General features: G+C 38.0%; 2 protein-coding genes across 2 annotated transcripts in view; one reads left to right on the top strand and one right to left on the bottom strand.

Moving 5' to 3' along the window:
* The window catches only part of Slc25a36 (solute carrier family 25 member 36), a 38,387-nt gene that overhangs the window by 17,569 nt on the left and 701 nt on the right, over positions 1-20,117 (top strand). The window contains exons 4-7 of the mRNA XM_021172824.3: positions 3,364-3,464; positions 11,016-11,082; positions 15,594-15,883; positions 16,575-20,117. The exon at positions 16,575-20,117 is cut by the window's right edge and continues 701 nt beyond it. Coding sequence (XP_021028483.1) covers positions 3,364-3,464; positions 11,016-11,082; positions 15,594-15,883; positions 16,575-16,768 — 652 coding nt within the window. The 3' untranslated portion in view covers positions 16,769-20,117. The remainder of the gene's footprint in view (positions 1-3,363; positions 3,465-11,015; positions 11,083-15,593; positions 15,884-16,574) is intronic.
* On the bottom strand, positions 12,254-12,676 carry LOC110302056 (large ribosomal subunit protein eL37-like). The gene has a single exon (XM_085828283.1). It carries the CDS (start codon positions 12,587-12,589, stop codon positions 12,296-12,298), a length of 294 nt encoding a protein of 97 aa, XP_085684409.1. The 5' UTR covers positions 12,590-12,676; the 3' UTR covers positions 12,254-12,295.

Raw genomic sequence — 20,117 nt, 5'->3', positions numbered from 1 at the left:
ACTCATTCTCTGGTCTCTACAGACACACAGGAACACACACACACACACATATAAAATAAAATTTAAAGATTAGTTTTTGAAAATTGTGTATGTGTGTGTATACTTGCATGTGTGCACACACTCCCAAATTGGTATGTGTACATTCGTACAGGTTCCCATGGCCTCCAGAAGAGGGTATCAGATCCCATGGAGCTGAAGTTACAGGTAGTTGTGTGCCACCCAGCATGAGTGCTGGGAGCCCAACTGAGGTTCTCTGCAAGAGCATCTTCTTAAACTTTTAAGAAGAGAAGAAAATCCATATTTTACATCATAAAAATGAAGGGTAGAAAAGGTAGCATAGAGTTTCACTTTCCACTTTAAATATATTGCCTTACTGGTTGCATTTTGTACACACCATTCTTTTCCTCCTAGATAGCCACTGTTAATAAACAGTTAAGTGTACTTTGTTCTAGTAACTTCCCTGAGCTGTCATGAATAAAGGCTTGTGCATGTTCATTATTTACATAAATGAATCATAGGAAATACTATAACTTGCCATGTAGCTCCATGATCTGTGATACTTTTAATAATATATCTTGTACATATCCGCGTGCGTGCATAGATAACTCTGGAGGCCAGAGAGGGCAGTAGATTCCCTGGAGCTGGAGTTGTGCTCTTCCTGATGTGGGTGCTGAGAACCAGATGCAGGATTGTGGAAAAACATCAGGCGCTCTTAACCTCTGACCCATCTTTCCAGCTCTTATTGTAACAGTGGTTTTGTGAATATTCCCAAACCTTTACCTTATGTAGTTAAAGACATTTATTAGTTTTATTTTGTTTTTTGTTTTGTTGAGACAGGGTAGTACTATATAGCCAGGATGGCCTCAAACTCAAAATTCTGCTTCTGCCTCTGTCTAGGATGCTCATAGTGCTGCAAAGATATATTTTTTAGAATGACTACCTAAGTAGAATTTCTGGATAAAAGGAAGAAAAGTCATTGAAACCTACAGATTGCTAATTTGTCTTCTGAAGACACATACCAAGTTTTTATTTTCATAGTGAACTCATTGTTCTTAAGCCACATACTAATGAATGCTGGCTGCTGTCCTTTTTAAAAAAAGATATATTTTATGAATATAAGTACACTGTTGCTGTCTTCCAACACACCAGAAGAGGACATCAGATCCCATTACAGATGGTTGTGAGCCACTATATGGTGGCCTGAGCCATCTCTCTAGCCCTTACTATCCATTTTAAAAATACTAACTAAATGAACTAAAATTTTCTTTTTTTTTTTTTTAAAAGATTTATTTATTTATTATATGTAAGTACACTGTAGCTGTCTTCAGACACTCCAGAAGAGGGCGCCAGATCTTGTTACAGATGGTTGTGAGCCACCATGTGGTTGCTGGGATTTGAACTCTGGACCTTTGGAAGAGCAGTCGGGTGCTCTTACCCACTGAGCCATCTCACCAGCCCTCTTTAAGGTGTTTTGACACGTGTTTAATTTTTGTGTAATTATGCCATACTCTTGATTAGAAGCTGATGCTTTTATTTTCCATATTTCCTATGTGTATATTCCATACCTATTGCTCTTAAAGATATCTTTTTGTAATTTCGTCTTGGGAATGAGTTTATTCCCCGTCGTGTTTTGGAATTATATATCCTAAGTTTTTATTATTATTATTTTCTTTATAAATTTAATGCTTTTGTTATCAACTGTTAAATAATCCCCTTCTATTTTTGTTTTTTTTTTTTTTTTTTTTTTGGTTTTTCGAGACAGGGTTTCTCTGTGTAGCCCTGGCTGTCCTGGAACTCACTTTTGTAGACCAGGCTGGCCTCGAACTCAGAAATCCGCCTGCCTCTGCCTCCCGAGTGCTGGGATTAAAGGCGTGCGCCACCACGCCCGGCTCCCCTTCTATTTTTGAAGCAGGCTTTCACTTAGTAGATTAGGTTGCCCTTGAACTCATGATACTCGTGCCTTAGCCTACTGTCTTAGTTAGGGTTTCCACTGCTGTGAAGCGACACCACGAGCAAGGCAACTCTTAAAAAGGACAATATTGGGACTTGTTTACAGCTTCAGAAGTTCAGTCCATTATCGTCATGGCAGAAAGCATGGCAGTGTCCTGGCAGACATGATACTGGAGAAGGAACTGAGAGTTTTACATCTTCAGCTAAAGGCATCCAAAAAGAGGCTCTCTTCATTGGACAGAGCCTGAGCATCAAATCTCATAGTGACACACTTCCTTGAACAAGGCAACACCAACAAGGACACACCTAATAGTGTCACTCCCGTGTGCTAAGCCTTCAAACACATGAGTGTTTGAACCTATTCAAACCACCACACCTGCTGTTTTCTGGGATTGCAGATTTAAGCAATTTGGCCCCTTTTTTCTTAAACACATTTTTTTAAAAATATAATAATGGAAACTAGAGAGATGATGGTTTAATGGTTAAGAGCATTTGATGCTCTTGCAGAGGACCTGAGTTCAGTTCCCAGTACCCTCGTGGAGTTTCATAATCATCTGTAACTCCAGAGCATTTAATGCTCTCTTCTGGTGTCCATGACTGCGCATGCACCTGGTACACTTACTTACATAGGCAGAATGAATACTCTTACACGTCAGGCGGGAAAGATGCAGTCATAAAACTCTCCATTGTCAGTTATTGGTCTACTTTGTTAACTGAGTTATAAATCAGGGTTGTTGAGATAATGTAACATTTGATTCATCAAGCAATAATTCAGTACTTCAAAGGCTAAAAGAACTCTAAATTTAATGGAGTATTTACAGACATTGCAAACATAACTTGACCTGATGGACCTGATGATTTGTTAATGTTGTTTTGTCTTAAGAATACTGTGGGCAAGGGGTAGAAAGGGAGTAGAGGCTTGGGTGGGTTCTCCAGTGCCAAAAAAGTAGAATCTAGGAATATTCTGTATATTCTTATAGTATAGAATATATATAATCTCAAATTCACCAGGTTAGACTGACTAGATTAGCTCTACCTCTAAAATTATCTTCACCTGACCTGGTTAAGGACACTGACTCTGGGTTAGCACTGAAGTACAACCATCACAGCTCCACTGCATAGAATCTCCTGTTGTCAGGGTGTTTTACAAATTCTTTTTGCTTCTTGTACTTGCTAAGCGGCTGTCAGTATTCAGCACGACTTAGGTGATCTGAGAATGGTTGCTAAGAACTATGCCTTTGGGTTTTGTTTTGGTTTTGGTTTTTTTTTTTTTAAGACTAAATGTACTTTGTGGGAAAAATGGGTAAACCTGATGTTATGTTGACTATGACTGAGTCTGTATTCCATTTTACTTCTCTATTCTAAAATTATGAAGATTTATATCTTAATAGCTATTTTGTTTTTAATTTTTAGAGCAATATACTTTGCTGCTTATTCAAACTGCAAGGAAAAGTTGAATGGTGTTTTTGAACCTGATTCTACCCAAGTACACATGGTTTCAGCTGCAATGGCAGGTATGAATATTTAATAGTAAAAACTCCTCTAAGTCTGGAAAAGTTAATGATGACTTCATATCAAATTAAGATGGTTAGTGTGCCTCTTAATAATTAAAGTGTGCAAAATGGCTTTTGTTCATTTGAATAAAACATTTGCTGTACATAAAATCTGTTATCAGTTGAATCTATGTGTCTCAGGGTTTAAGTGACAGACTGCAGATAACACATTCATTTTGCTGTGTGCTGGTTAATATTTGATGCATCCATGCTTTTAGAGTCTAGCCATACCTCCACTGGAGTTAGAGCTGCCACTTGTTCTCCTCAGTTTCCATTAGTGACTTCCTGCTCCTGTCTGGAACATGCCGCCCGCCATTCCTGGGTGCAGTATTCATTGTGTCCTGGTGCAGATGCTGCAGTTGTGTGAGGTTCATTATGACCCAGTTATTGCAGTTGGTGTGCCCTTAAGAATAGCTTGTCATTCCTCACAACCTGGACTGCATCCTGGACCTGAGCTTTAGACACCGGCTTATGTGCACATGCTTGTGTAGGACTGTTCCCAGGAAATTAACGCCATGCTGATACGATTCTGAATCAGAACAGCCCCACAGGTCTCTGCCTCCCTGCTCAGGATGAGCGGTAAAGATTGGCCATTCTGACTCTGCAGTCATTTGCTGCCATGCATGTTAGACAAAGCCTTGAAGTTTAGTTCTTAATAGAAATGTCTCCCAGTTTTCTGAGAATTATTAATTAATCTACCTTATATTTCCAAGTTGTCCTGTAATTTCATAAAACAATAGCTGCTTTTATCAGCTGTTGATCAATAAACTGACTTCCCATTGTGTGCTTGAGGAGTGCCTTAAACTGTTAATCGCCGGGCGTGGTGGCGCACGCCTTTAATCCCAGCACTCGGGAGGCAGAGGCAGGCGGATTTCTGAGTTCGAGGCCAGCCTGGTCTACAAAGTGAGTTCCAGGACAGCCAGAGCTATACAGAGAAACCCTGTCTCGAAAAACCAAAAAAAAAAAAAAAAAAAAACTGTTAATCATTTTCTATTTAGAATAGTTTAATTCGAACCACATATTTAACCACGTAAGTGTGTGTTTGAAATACTGATTTGTGAAATATTGATAACCTTTGCCATATAATAAACCTAGTAATACTTTACAAATTGTGTTCAAAGCTGTGTATTTTACAACTGTTGACTGACATTTGAAGCTGGAAGGGACAGTGTTTAAAAAGTCAAGATACTGTATCCTCTGATTTGCCAGCTTGGAGGTCTTGAATAAGATAGGTAATTCCTAGGAGTTTTTATGACATTATCCATGGAATAACTGGATTGATCTGGATAGGTTGGGCTTCGAGAATTAGTTCTTAGTGTAATAATATTTACCTAGTTACAAACTAGAAGTTTTTAATTATACTATTTATAGATTTTGATTATGGATGTTTTCCTCTTACTTATTTGATTGAATATTGGTGAAAGTTGGACCAATTAGTTATAAACCCAGTAACCATTACATTAGCTCAGTATATTTCTTGACTTTAGCATTTGTGGTTTGGGGGCAGTGGGGTTGTTTATATCTAACTCCAAAAAATTAAAAAGAAATGTTGATGTTAGTGTAAAAAATTAACAGATAAACAGTCGTTTTAAAGTTGACAGTGTTAATTATAGATTTAATATTAATAGTGTTAATTTAAGATTTAATGTTAGAGGGTCAAAGTATCTTACCAGAACATCTTATTTTATTAGGATATATCAACAAAATTTATTACTGGCTTTTTATTGCAAAGTAATTTAGTAAAACTTTTTAATTCTTTCCTCAAATGTATAACATCTTCATTTATACTGTTTTCCAAATTGAATTTTGGTAAATTGATAAGCATGCATATACAGACATTATTACACTGTGCAGTGTAATACTATGCAGTTGGAAATCTTTTTTTCATTTACTTACAGTTACATTGTCTTGAAAATTATGCTCTCTACATTTCTTTGTACTGTTTGTTAGTATTAACATTTAGCTTTGCAAGTTTTTTATGTGTTGCTACATGGCTGGTGAAACAGAATGGTCCCGCACAGATTGACTAAGGTAGATTTTTCTCCCCATTTATTAAAATAATCTGTACCAGATTGTTCTGGGTTTTCTTCAGGGCCATAGTTTTGGACGTTGAAGAATGATTTAGAGGTACAAAGTTCTTAAAGATAAGTCAAGTGAAAAAGTTTTTAACTGGCTGTTAAAAAAAAGAAATGCTAACCTTGTCACTTAGGTAGCAGAAATGCATTAAAGATTCAGCCGTATCACCTTGGCAGTTTTGCCACTCCAGTCAGCACACACAGCCTCTCTCTTCAGTTTCATCTTACTTATCCAAATCAACTAAAACATGTTTAAAATTAAAACTTAGTTAAAAGTGCTATTTAGAGTGGGTTTTTTTGGTTTTTTTGTTTGTTTGTTTGTTTTTGCAGTATTATAAGTGGCCATACCTAAAATGGTTTACTGAAACATTTTCCAATTACAAAGATATTCCATCCAAGCAATGCTGGTTGCTTCTGTGTTTTACCCACCTTTCCCCCCTACATATAACTGTTGACAGTGTTTACTATAGCTATTGAGGGTTTCTGTTTTATGTCTTGTTTTCTTGAAATAATCTTGAGTAACCTTCTGAGTGTACCATGGCACCTATTAGTATGCCAAAAAAATGTATTAAATTTCTTCTTTCTTTACAGTAATTCCCAATTTTTAAAAGTTTACCTGACACATACTTTCTAAATGTAACATAAGTATAAAGGAAATGAGTTTCTATTTTTATTATTGTTTATCCATATAGTTAGTGTGAAATTTCTAGTATATTAGTAAACATAATCATTTAGTGTTGTCAGTATATCTAGTGAATAGTATTTACTTACAGAATATATTATTTTTGTTGGTTTGTTTTTAAGAATGCATTTTTTTCAAGGTATTTTTTCTGTGATTTTTAACTTCATGATTTGAATGTAAGGTTAGGTGTTTTTTACTCCTTAAATAGAAAGTTTACCTTACAGAACTCAGCCAAATGCATGGTTGGACAGCTGCTGTGTATGCTTATTTGTGAACATTTTTCCTGTTTTCTGTTTTGTAGAACACAAGAATTAATACAAAATAATCCAAAATATTCCATAAGTATGGATGTGCAGTATTACTGCTAGAGTCACAGGTGACAGGTACTACTGTTAGCAATGTGTACTTTATTAGTTACGCAAAGTTCCAGACTTTAATATTCTGTTGGGGCTCTGTGTGTTTCTGTTTGTTTACTTATTTTAATCACTAGATAATCTGATTTTTAAAGAACAAATAAAAGTGTTTACAACTCTTTCATGGTAGATAATAGTGATAGGAAATGGGACATAGAATCCCTTCTCGGTTTGTTTGTTTTTTTTTTAGATTCTCCCTTGACAAGGTTAGCATTTTTTCTTTAAGACAAAATTGATCGTCTTTTAGGTAAGTATTTGGACTCTGAATCTGCTGAAGATGGCGGGATTGTCAGTACTCTGTACTTTTATTATAAACACAAGGCACATTCTGATATTCTCTTAACTTAAAAATTAAAAAAAAAATCTCACAGTAAATATTTCTTAAGTCCTTCAGTGAGATTCATTTTGTACACATGTGTCTATGAGGTCACTGCTTGTTGTTATGATACAGAAAAGCCTGTGTCTATTTTAGGCATTTACTGTACATTTCTCCCGAGAAAAGAGTGAGATCGTGTCATCTCATGCTCCCCATCCGCAGGTCACTTCCTGTAGAAATATGGACTAACTTACACCTCGTGAGTACTCAACTCAGCGTCTCTTGCAGCCTCTAGTATAAGAACACACTCTGGGATGGATTGTATAGTAGCTGTAGAAGGCGGGACGTGGATTGCAATATGTGCATTGTTGAGTGTTTCATAAAGATTTAACACTGGTCCCCTTGTTATCCTTCTAGAAGGAAGAATGGCCTACTTTTCAGTTACCATGTAAACTTGAGGTCCTCAGCTTGGCCGTAATAGCCTTGACCTCCACAGAATGACAAGAATATATGTTAATATCTTAGAGAGTTTTAGCTTTAATATGCTGTCCTACAGCTGTTAAACAGTAGTAGTTGTCTTTTGTCTTTGCCTAGCTAACATTTAGAAGTCTAATACAGTGCTTTCCACTCTCATCTATTGATACTTGGTTACTGATCTTTTTTAAAAGACTGGTGTCTCTACTTTCTAAGAAATTCAGGCTGTAATGAATAAGGTCTTAGCTGCTTTAGTGTAGTTATAATTTTTAAAATAGTTTGAGTACTTTAGTCTTAGGAGGTTGTATATGCTTTATACTTTCAGAGCTTAATTGAAATAAGTATTGAAATGCAGTACTGCAGGTATCACTCATTTAAGCATGCTCAGTGAGTTTCTATAGGTGGGATTTGTTTATGTTTTTAATTGACTTATATTGTCAAGTAGAGTTTTATTTGATGTACAACTTAAATTTACATTTAAAGTTTTCTAAAGTTTCTCAGTAAAACACTGATACTACTAACTAAATGCCTCTATTGGCGCTTTGCTTTGATTGATTCTGGAACAATACACATTTTCAATCTACAAGTGGCTCCCTCACTGTATTTTCCATTGTTTTAATGTTTTATTGGGTGTTCTGAATGCATTAGTCTCTTATTAAAATGTAACAAAACTAAAGTACAGAATTAGAAACAGGTAGGCAATTTCTAAGCTTTAGGATTACCATGCCCAACACCAGTGTGTGCTTGTTGTAAATGTAGCGAGAAAACATGTTTAGTTGTGGCTAACCACAAACTTCCTTACCACATAATTTTGTTTTATTTATCCATTTGTTTTGTTTTATTTCTTGGGTTAATAAGTTATATTTTTCCAGATTTAATTAGCCTAATAATGTCTGTTTTGCTATTTAACTATTTTTTTTTTGTTAAAAGAAACTAATACTATAAAGAACCAGTTAGCTTTTTTTTAGGTTTATTTATTTGTTTGTTTATTTATTTATTATATGTGAGTACATGGTAGCTGTCTTCAGACACTCCAGAATAGGGTGTCAGATCTCATTACAGATGGTTGTGAGCCACTATGTGGTTGCTGGGATTTGAATTCAGAGACTTCAGAAGAGCAGTTGGTGTTCTTAACCGCTGAGCCATCTCTCCAGCCCCTGCTTTTTAATTTTTTATTATTTTTTTTTCATTTTTAAGAACCAACAGCTAAAACCTATAGATAATGCCTATATTCTTTATCCAGGCCAGTAAGTAATTTGATGATTAGCTAGTTGTCTGTACTCTGGTGCCAGAGCAGTCACAGTAAGCAGAGCTTACAGTAAGATAACAAGATAACATTCTCTTGCTTACCTAAATTTTAATGTTGGCCTATTACACATTGTATCTGGAAATTAATTTTAGTTAAGTGAGAAATACCTGTTGTTTGCTTTCTGACCTTGTTTATTTACAGAGAAATATTAAAGTTACTCGTTGAGTATTAAAACTTTTGTACTCTGAGTAATTTAAAATATTTTTTATATGTAGTGATCTTAAAGTGAGGGATTATGTGACTTGGAAAGCGATCAAGGGCATATACTTGAACTAAATGTGGTAATCTTTTCAAAAAAGTAAGTTGAATGAAAGTTTTTAATTGGATAGCTTTATTTTTAGCTAAAGAGAATAAATTCTATGCCTTTTAAGTTAAGTTTTATAAGAAGACAGGTTAGCTTTCCTAGGAATAATTAAAATCATTATGAATAATGAATAGTGTTGTAGATTTATGCTGCTCCTTTTTAATTAGAAACTCACTGTCTTACTGTATAGACACTTAGCTAATATACATATTTGGGTGATACAATTCTTGTTTAGTAAATAAGAACTGGGGTTAGGGTGTGGCTTTGTAGTTAGACCACGTGTGTAGCAGTTGTGAAGCCCTGGTTTCAGTCCCCAACAAGGAGTCATTTAATTGGGGTGTTTTGACCTGTATTGATGTCTGAAAGTGTGTAATTTTAATTTGTTAAGTTTAACTTTCTTATTTAGAAAAATGAGATTCAAAGGAAGAAAATAACAGTGTGCATTCATTCTCAGACTAAGCGTGTAAGACAAATATTTAAACTAGTCTGATAGTCAACTTTTTTTTTCCACCAAGAGTAAACTCATGAGAACCTCTTATTAAAAAGGATATTCTTTGACAATCTGTTCCATATTTCAAATTGATTATGTTATTACCTGCTAATGCCAAAGTTACTGGTTTCATTTCTCTCTCTGTAGTATTAAAAGCACTTAAGTAGAAACTATATTATATACTAGTCAAAATAGTATTAAAAAGTTAATAAGCCAAACTTTATCTTGCTAAATAGGCTTAATTGGGACACTTCTTTGTGTGAGATGTGGCTACTTTTACAGTGTTAAAGCAGGGCATAAAAGAAGTAAAGTTTGAGTAAGTTCATTATGTGATACTGCAGAAGGGGAAAGAACAGTTGAGTTAGATCATTCCACTTAATGTAGCAGCTTTCAAAGCCAAAGAGCGTTTACGGTTGGCTCTAATAACGTTTATAGTAGGATTAAATACATCACAGCATTTTTCTCATATTAAATGTGTTGAGTATAGTATGTCTTTCTAAAAGCAACCCGCTTGACATGATAGTATTTGATAGAAGGTATTAAAATAACTAGGTTCCTTATTTCTCTATCTGAGCTTATATAATGAATGTCAAGGCCAGTTGAATAACGTAGCTCTGTGAAGTTTGTTACTGATCTTACTTGGGAAAGCAAAGTAAATTCACTTATGTAGATGAAACATCTTTATAAATCCTTGTTCATAAGACAGCGTTTTCTATGCTGCTTTCCTAAAAATTAAAGATAATACTTGGTCCCAGAGCACACTGCTCCAGCCATCCTAATTTGCTCTAAAGCTGAGCCACCCCGCCATGACCACTGCTGCTCTGCAGTGGTGTCACTAGGTGACTGTAGTGACAGAGGGCTGCCTTCTACCCTACTCACTTTCTTCATTGTCCGTAGAAGGGAGAAGAGAATTCCGGTTTGTAACTTTTTGGACAAACTTTTTAAGAGTTTTTACTTGTTTAATTGGGTAATAAGTGGCCCCACCTGTTAATCCTAGCAGAAATCTTACCTCTGTGTTAATATTATTAAAAAAAAATGATGGGCCAAACTTCCGGTCCACAGACCAAAATATTAGTATATAGTGCCATTTATGTTGGCTTCTCTTTGAATGTAGTGTGGCAGGTAATAGATTCACCCCCAGGCAACTGTTTTAGAATGCATGTTTGTGAACTTGGATTATAGGGGAGAACACCATGTTTTCATGTAGGTTAGGAGAACACTTGAAGTGAGGTCAGAGTTTGCTCCTGAAAGAATCATCTAGAAAGGCCAGAATTGTGAACAGGTGTTCATGGTCACCAGAACATAAAATGAAAAGTGTGAAGCCTGTATCAGTTAATAGTTTCAACATTGCTAGACATTTTCTTTACTATAGATTCATATAATATAAAGATCCTTAATGTGAATAATGTATTTCCTCTCTACTGACACATTTTAAATATATTTGTTTAGGTTTTACTGCAATCACTGCAACAAACCCCATTTGGCTTATAAAGACTCGGTTACAGCTTGATGCAAGGTATGTTTTTGTTTGGTTGGTTTGTTTTGGTTTTGAGACAGGGTCTTATTGTAGCCTGGGAGGAGCACAGGCTGCCCTCAAATGCATGTTGATCTTACTGCCTCAGCCTTCCAAGTGTTATGCTTACAGGTGAGTCACCACACCTAGCTCAATATAGTTATTCCTTTTTTTTTTAAATAGGTGTGTACTCTGTCTGCATGTACACTTGCGTGCCAGGAGAGGGCATCATACCCCATTATAGATGGTCGTGAGCCACCATGTGGTTGCTGGTAGTTGAACTCAGTATCTCTGGAAGAGCAGATAGTGTTCTAACTGCTGAGCCATCTCACCAGCCTTAAATTTAAAAAAAAAAATTAATTAATTAATTTTTTTATTCTTTTTTTTTTGAATCAGTGCATGACTTTTTTTTTTTTTTTAGATTTATTTATTTATTATATGTAAGTACACTGTAGCTGTCTTCAGACACTCTAGAAGAGGGAGTCAGATCTCGTTACAGATGGTTGTGAGCCACCATGTAGTTGCTGGGATTTGGACCTTCGGAAGAACAGTCGGGTGCTCTTACCCACTGAGCCATCTCACTAGCCCCTAATTTTTTTATTCTTAAAAAAATAAGCTAACATGGATTTAGTTAATTTTTTATGTATAAATTTGTATTTGTAATTCCTCATTTATCCCTTTTTGGCTGCTAATTTTATATGCAAAAGTGGGATGGCATTACATTTTCACACATGGACAGGATGCATTTCTAACACACACACACACCCATTCTCTCTCCTGTTCCATTCTCAGTGATACTAGCTCCACTTCTCCTTTTGTCTTTCGTGTGTGTGTGTGTGCTGCTATGAGCTTCTTTAGGATGATTTCCAGAAGCCATGGGTAAGAGTTTGTTTTAAAGAGGGTAGGCCCCTTAAAATAGCTACACCACTAAAGAAATTCTGTGCCCCATCAACCTTTAACTATACCCAAATCCTCAGGAGAGAGTGGCACTCTATGAACCCCTTCCCTTCCCTCAGCAGTGTTGACAGGACAGTTACGTAAAGATCCTGTGCAGGGCGTCTCAGCTGCCACGAGTTTAGTGCCATCCTCACGTCATGACTAGAAATCAGTATTCTCTGTCATCCCTCTGTCTCTTACCTTCTTCCCACCCCTTCTTTTTTTTTTTTTTTTTTTTTTTTTGAAACCAGAACATTTATTTTATGACTGATTGAAATCCTTAAGATGAACTGGATGCTGCAACAGCTGCCCCTCTTGGGTTTTGGTGTTGTTCCCTCACGAATCCATGTCTGAGTCTGCGGTAGACAATCTTTAGGTGCCTCATCCTACCAGTCCCAGTAGTGTTTCGTCTCTTAGCCTTGGCACTCCAGTTATACTTCCACTTGCGCTTGGCAGGGTAGCCATACTTGCCACAAGTCGACTTCTGAAGGTGGTAGGCCTTGGAGCCACAGCGGCAGCACAACTTGTGCGTCTTGTTACGACGCTTACCAAAGGATGACGTTCCCTTCGTCATCTTAATTCTACCGGCGAGGCCAAAGAGAGCTTCCCACCCCTTCTTCCAACAGTATTTGCTGAGTCTTGGAAGAGGTTATGCAGACAACCCATTTATAGCTGAACATGCAACAGTTGTTGATTCTTTGTCTCTTGACAGTCTGTAGTCACAGCTCACCTTTGCAAAAAGAAGCTGGCAGCAGCATCCTTCTGTGGCATGAGCATGGTTACTGACGGCCATCTCACGGGCCTGTCATGTCCATTTAGCAATCATTTTCCCATTAGTCACGGGGTTCGACCAGTTTTTAACCAAATGTGAAACTTTTCCTCTGAAGCAAGCCTCTGTCTGATCCAGTCGGAAAGCAGATGGGCATCCCCTGAAATAGGCCTGCCAGTGTTACACCATTAGGTTCATCTTGCCTAGCCAATCAGTGTTGTTGCATATTGAGTCCACAGCAAGTAAATCTGGTTGAGTCTCCTTCCCAGCCTTCTGCATAGCACTTTCTAGCACTGAGGGCCACTATTGAGTATTTGTTGGTGCTTCTGCTTCATTTGAAATGTGGATCTACCAAAAGCAAAAGCTATATAATAGCTGATAATGAGACAGTCTAAATAAGAAAACTGCCTGTATTTCGGAGTTTTATGTGCTTTTTATTGGGGGATGATAGGTTAACCAAGCCAAAGTAATGATTATTACCTGTATAGCTACTTGTAAGGGCCTCCCAACAGCGAAATAAATGACCTCATAACCCAGTGACCTATGTCCAAAAGCCCTGAGCTGGGAGGCCGTATCCCTATGGTGGTAGACATCCTTAGTTACCACTGACCTCAGGTTTACCAAGAAAAAGTTTATTCATTCAACAGAGCTATGTTGAGCAAGTACTGCTTCATGTTGTAAGATTCACCAGGAGTCAGTGAGGTTTATTTTAAATGGATAGATCAATGAATGATTCTTTTTTAAAGCCTGCTTTTGGTTTTTCGAGGCAGGGTTTCTCTGTATAGCCCGGGCTGTCCTAAGTGCTGGGATTATAGGCCTGCACCACCACTGCCCTGCTTAAAGCCTATTTTAATCAAGAACCAATAAGAATAAATCTCAGAGAATCTAAAGTATAAGACTTCGGGGATGTTTTGTCAGCTGAGAGCAGGCTAGAGGCAGCAGTGCAGCTGAGGGATTCCATCCATCTCAGCTCCTGTTGACCTCAGTGGAGAAAAGGGAGATTATGCTACTTCTTAAATAGCCAATCCTATCTGGTTGTAGTAGTCAGGGTTCTCTAGAGAACAGAGGATTACAGTAAAAGACTTGTTGATAGTTTCTAGGTCTAGGTCTGGATTAGCTGGGCAGTGTCGTTCCCTGAAGGTACTATTCCCTATATTGCCCTTTGAATCAGACCTTTCCTTAAGCTTTTTTTTTCCTTTAAAGATTTATTTATGTACTTTATCTATGTGGGTGTTTTGGCTATATGTACATTTGCACACCAGAAAAGGTACTGGATCCCATGGGGCTACAGTTACAGATGGCTATCAGCCACCATATTGTGCTGGGAAGATCAGCCAGTGTTCTTAACCACTGAGCCTTCCCTACCACCACGACCGTTTTTTGGAGTTAGGGTTTCTCTGTGTAGCCCTGGCTGGGAGCTCACTCTATGGACCAAGCTGGCCTTGAACTAAGAGATCTGCCTACCTGTCCCTGCTTCCTGAGTGCTAGAATTAAAGGCATTTGTGCTTCACCACTACCGCCCAACTAAACTTTTTAGTCTCTTTGAACAAAGAACTTGATTCCACCTGGTATAACTGTCCTTTGAGACACTTGGCCAGAGTCTGACCAATACAGATGCAGATGTTCGCAGCCAACTATCAGACTGAGCACAGGGACCCCAATGGAGGAGTTAGGGGAAGGACTGAAGGAGCTGAAGGGGTTTATAACCCCATAAGAAGAACATCATCCAAGCAGATCTCCCAGAGCTCCCAGGGACTAAACCACCAACCAAAGAGTACACATGGAGGGGCCCTGTGGCTACAGCAGCATATGTAGCAGAGGATGGCCTTATCTGGCATCAGTGGGAGGGGAGGCCCCAGTGTAGGGGAGTGCCAGGGTATGGAGGCAGGAGTGGGTGGATAGGTGAGGGAGCACCCTCATAGAAGCAGGGGGGTAGGGGGTGCAGTGGAGGGTTGTAGAGAGGAAACCGGGAAAGGGAGATAACATTTGAAATGCAAATAAATAACCAATAAAACAAAAGCAAAAAAGAGAACTTGGTTCCAACATTACATTTCCTGGTGCTCTTTTTTTTCCAACTGCATCTATATTTCTCTTTGTTCTGCTTGCCCCCTTTTTGCATAAAGTGATCACTTAGTCTGTCCTGAAACCTCCTTTACCAGTGATACTGACCCAAAACTCTCAGTCGCATTTTTAGGTGAAGGGAAAAGATCAGCCACTACTTTGTAAATGTAGGAACAGAGTCCTTATTTACCAAGCTGCTCCAAGGGAGTCTGTCATGCATTTATCTGATAACTTTTCAGCTGGACCTTTGTGAAATTGAAAAGAACTAATTACGATCCTTCCTTTAAGATGCAGTATCATAATTAACACCTCCCGTGGCCTTTGGGGGTGAGGTTAGTTTGTTTGGTTTTTTTGAGACAGAGTCTTAATTATGTAGTTCTGGCCTGCCTGGAATTCACTGTGTAGACTAAGCTGGCCTCAAACTCATAAAAGATCCACTGCCCTCTGCTTCCCAGAGTGTTGTTTAGATGATGATGTACACAATACAGACAATGCCGACCCTCATTGTCTCATGTCAGTAACTGCAAAGGAAATTTAGCCTCCTTGGAACTGAATGTTCACCATGTAAGACTTTGGGGTTTGATACTTTTTGAGTCTTGCTTGGGTCAACATTTGAGCATGGCATGGAGTTCCATAAAAGTAGAGGAAAGAATAAAGAGTGCCATATTTAAGAAATACATATTTTGTTAACTTCGATAAAAACCTTCCAGTTTCTTAATGCCCGTAATATTTTCCCTTTTATTTGCAGGACTCGTGGGGAAAAGCAAATGGGTGCTTTTGAATGTGTTCGTAAAGTATATCAGACAGACGGACTGCGAGGATTTTATAGGGGCATGTCTGCCTCCTATGCCGGCATATCAGAGACAGTTATCCATTTTGTTATTTATGAAAGTATAAAGCAAAAACTACTGGAATGTAAGACTGCTTCTATGATGGAAACTGATGAGGAGTCTGTGAAAGAAGCATCGGATTTTGTGAGAATGATGCTAGCTGCTGCCACCTCAAAGACCTGTGCCACAACCATAGCGTATCCACACGGTGAGAGAATAGCTGGGCCAGAGGAGTGCATCACCCTTTGGGGCATACAAGACTCAACTGCCATATAAGAAGATGCTGCTCTTAATAGTAGTTTTAAGTCTAGTCATGCCATCATGTTTAAATGGAAAACAAGAAGAAATGCTAAAAATTTTAAGATTTTAAGTCTTTAAATTACAAGGACCCAAGCAATTTTATATTATTTTATATTGCCACATTAAGCATGCCCACCAAAAAATTGCTTCTAATATATCTTGTATTCATCTTTACTACATTTATGAATATTATTTGTTCATCAGGCTGTATTTATTATATACCCTTATATTTTACTTAGTGTATATGGCTGTATTAGTTTAGTGTTTATACAGTCTGACTGGTCTCAGGAAGCTAGCTATACACTGAATCACTGTCATGAGTTTGTAGTGACAGATGAGCTCTGTGCTCGGTAAGGAGGAGGGTAAAAAGGTAGCAGTAATGTTGCAGTAAAATGATTTTCTTTGCTGGGCAGTGGTGGCGCAAGCCTTTAATCCCAGCACTCGGGAGGCAGAGGCAGGCGGATTTCTGAGTTCGAGGTCAGCCTGGTCTACAGAGTGAGTTCCAGGACAGCCAGGGCTACACAGAATAACCCTGTCTTAAAAAAAAAACAAACAAGAAAATAAATAAAAAATGTTTTTCTTTTGTTTTTCCTAAACAGAAGTTGTAAGAACAAGACTCCGTGAAGAAGGGACAAAATACAGGTCTTTCTTTCAAACACTGTCTTTGATTGTTCAAGAAGAGGGCTATGGATCTCTTTACCGTGGTCTAACAACTCACCTGGTGAGACAGATTCCAAACACGGCCATTATGATGGCCACCTACGAACTGGTGGTCTACCTTCTCAACGGATAGCAGCAGGGGCTGCCATACTGCAGAGCAGGAAGACCAAAAGATCACCGTGGACCATGGAATCTTGAAGCCAGCCAGCATGGTGGACAGAAGACAGTAGTTGGGAAACATGTAACTACTGTGGCTGAGTGGAAGTTTGGTTTTAGGAAGTAAGGTACCATACGACATTAATCTTTCAGTGAGGAAACCCTGGGCCGACTCGTAAAGAATGCTTTGAAAAGCATTCCTTTCTCAAAATTGCCATTTTCTCTACTATCGTTCACCAGCTCCAGTTTGTTTTACTGGTTTATGACATTCAGAATATAGTGTTAATTCCATGAGCATTTTTGGTTGTTTAAACAAAATCATTCCTAAGTGTATACTGTACTGTAATTTTCCAAAGATGGTAGTGACAGTTACAAATGACTAACTTGAACTTCGGCAATACTGTAAAATAACAAGTCGGTCCTCAGTACCACTTCCCCAGGAGGGCCTGCCTGTTACAGTGCTTTACGTTATCTGACACCCATAATCACTGTATTCTGACAGCCAGTGAAGTAGTATCTAAATACTTCACATTTTCAACATCAAAATGTTAGGGTCACAGCTAAAAGATCTCCATCATAATGTGGACTTAAACATATCAAACAAACACACACAGCTAATGGTTTGGGACTATAAAATAAGCTAGTGGATACTGACTCAGTGACTTAGCATCCTCATACCTTCTCCAATTATGTGATGCAGGTATGGATATAATTTTAATTCATAATGTGATTATCACAGTCTCATACCTACACATTATTTACTTTAAAAGTAGAAAACTAACGACTTGAATTTTTTCTACTTAGTTTCACATTAAGAACTTTAACCTCTGAATTATTTCCACATCTTTATAAATTATTCTTTATTGGTAGAGGAAATGGTAATTTTCAGTTTTGCCCTTTATAGGCTCCTTGAAGTGATATTAATATTTAGGACTATAAATATTACAAAAAGACACACTCAGCTATCAGATACAGTATATCTTAGTTGGCAGAGAGCCTACAAGCGAGTGTGCTACATTGCACAAATGTTATTCCTAGTTCCCTAAATGCTCTCTCATAGAGTCAGGCTAGTTTTAGTTCATTGTGTTAACAAGATAATAGTTTTTAAATTTTGCTGTTGAGTCAACAACATGTTTGAATACTTTAATATATATGGCCATTATAAAGGTATTTGCTGCAATACTATAGATTTTCCTATGGATGTTGCTATACTGGCATATAAAACTTCTACAATTAAACTCTACTGTGGTACTCATCAGAGAACCTTAACTTTACACTTTGTGCAATGGCTTTCTCTTCAGAATGACTTTGTGAATGCACTTTGTGGCCTTTTGAGGGGGTAAGGATCAGGAGAGAATTCACATTAATTTCTTTAACATTGTTATGTATTAGGCAGAAGCAGTATTCATAATATTTTTCTGGATTTTAGGTATGTTTTGGAGATCTTACAGTATTTTAAGTGTGCTGTGTAATGCCACATTATGGGGGGAAAAAAGCTGCATGCCATTGAAAGCTTTCTCTGCTGTCACCAATGAAGTCTAATCCCTCTTAAGTTTCTCACCTTGACTTCCTTGTAATCAGTAACTGGATGTTTTTGAGGTGCTCAATTGGAATTAAAAATATTCCAATCTATTTGGAGACCAAAGGCACGTTTAGATTGTTACCTTTGGAATTATTGTAGCTTTGACATCTATTACATGGAACATACCAAAAAATAAATCCCCACCCAGGGGTTTAACTTAAATCTGTAGAGAAGGTCTCAGGCTATAGTGTTTGCCTCTTCAGGTGCCATTGATACTGCCTAATACAGTGCCATTTGCTCTGTGAAGATCCATAACAATTATGTTGAATGTCGGACATGTTCTCCTGTGTTACACAGATCTCAGATGATGAAGAATAATATGAAAACCAGCAGCCAAGGAACAGCTTGTGTTGTCGTAGCAAATCCACAATAAGTGTCCTTCAGGGATAACATGTAGTAGTCGGTATTTTACAAGTAAAACTTACATTAGCCTCTAGTGCTTTTAAAGTTAGCATGTGATCTGCAGGAAAGGGGGTTTTAGAGTCTCAGTGTTTACTTGTAAAGCAACCGCTGGAAAGGAGCAAGGAGATCTGTTTTATTTTTTCCCTGAGCGTTGTCTACCATAGTTTACTTCATGACAGAGATAATCCAAAAAACGGAAATCATATATATGTTTTATATAGTTTATCTATGAAGTATTTCTTTGAAGATTCTAATTGTAATTTTTTTAAGTGCATACTCAGAGCATTGGATTTTTTAAAAACTTGTTTTCAATTAGATAATTTTTTTTAATGTCTTAAAGAGCTAGGGTGGATCTTGTTGTATACTTTTGTTGCAGTCTTCTCAAAAAACTGAACTTACTCAGTCGGGCTAGAGCAATAGCTACTAGAAGCAGCCCCTCACACAGCAGCAACTACTGTGGCTCAAATGCCTGAAATTTGGATAATCCAGATGGTGAGTTGCAAAGCTGTAGTGGGATACCATACAGTGCTTTAAGTTTCCCGGGTTGGCTTCTACTTCAGCTTTTGTTTGTTTTATATTTGGACTCTTGTTGCCTGAGATGACCTTGACTCCTGCTTCCCCTGCCTTTGCCTATAAGTACCAGCGTTACAGGCTTGCCCCTCCACGCTCACGGACCTTGTTCCAGTTCTCATTGTACAACTGTGTAGAACCATCCCGACTCAGAGGGGCTCGAGCTAGCTTGTAATTCTGATACCATGACAGCGTCGTTAGGTCACACAGCCTGACCCTTTGTCCACTTTTGGTAGCCTTATCAGGATGAGCACAACATGGGGTGTCCAGAAGAGTGAATGTTCACTCACCAAAGTCTATGAACATGTGTGGCTCTAAAGCCATGAAATCCTTATTTCAGTTTGAAGAACTTCAGTGGTAGGGTCAATCTCCTCCTTCCTCTGAGGACTTTCCTTCGTGCTTCTCAGTTCACATGCTCTTCTGTCCAATCTGCCCCTATGGTAGGGACCCCTGCGGCTGATGCACAGCTCGCTCGCCTCCTTTACTGTGACTTCCGACATTCCTAAGAAGATCCACGCATCTGGGTAAAGAGGACAGACCTTTACTATATAAAATGAAGAGTGCTTTCTGCCCCTCGCATACCTTCTCCCCTATAACTTTGTTTCTCCTTAATTGCACCTGGATTTTTATGCTGTCCACTTTAGAAAGTAAAGGACTAGTTCTGATCAGTTATGCTAACCTTTCTGAATGTACCCCCGTGGATGTGAATTAAATTATACCAATCACTCACAGCGTAGTCAGCTTTAAAAGAGCTGATGAGCTTTGCCCATTC

Source organism: Mus caroli, unplaced genomic scaffold (assembly GCF_978045245.1).
Source record: "Mus caroli unplaced genomic scaffold, Mus_caroli_1 scaffold_11, whole genome shotgun sequence".
Taxonomy (NCBI): Eukaryota; Metazoa; Chordata; class Mammalia; order Rodentia; family Muridae; genus Mus; species Mus caroli.
Note: the sequence above shows the minus strand (reverse complement) of the source record. Positions and strands in the feature narration are given on the sequence as shown.

Coding starts and splice junctions, on each gene's coding strand:
- LOC110302056 (XM_085828283.1), bottom strand. CDS start 12,589: ATGACGAAGGGAACGTCATCCTTTGGTAAGCGTCGTAACAAGACGCAC.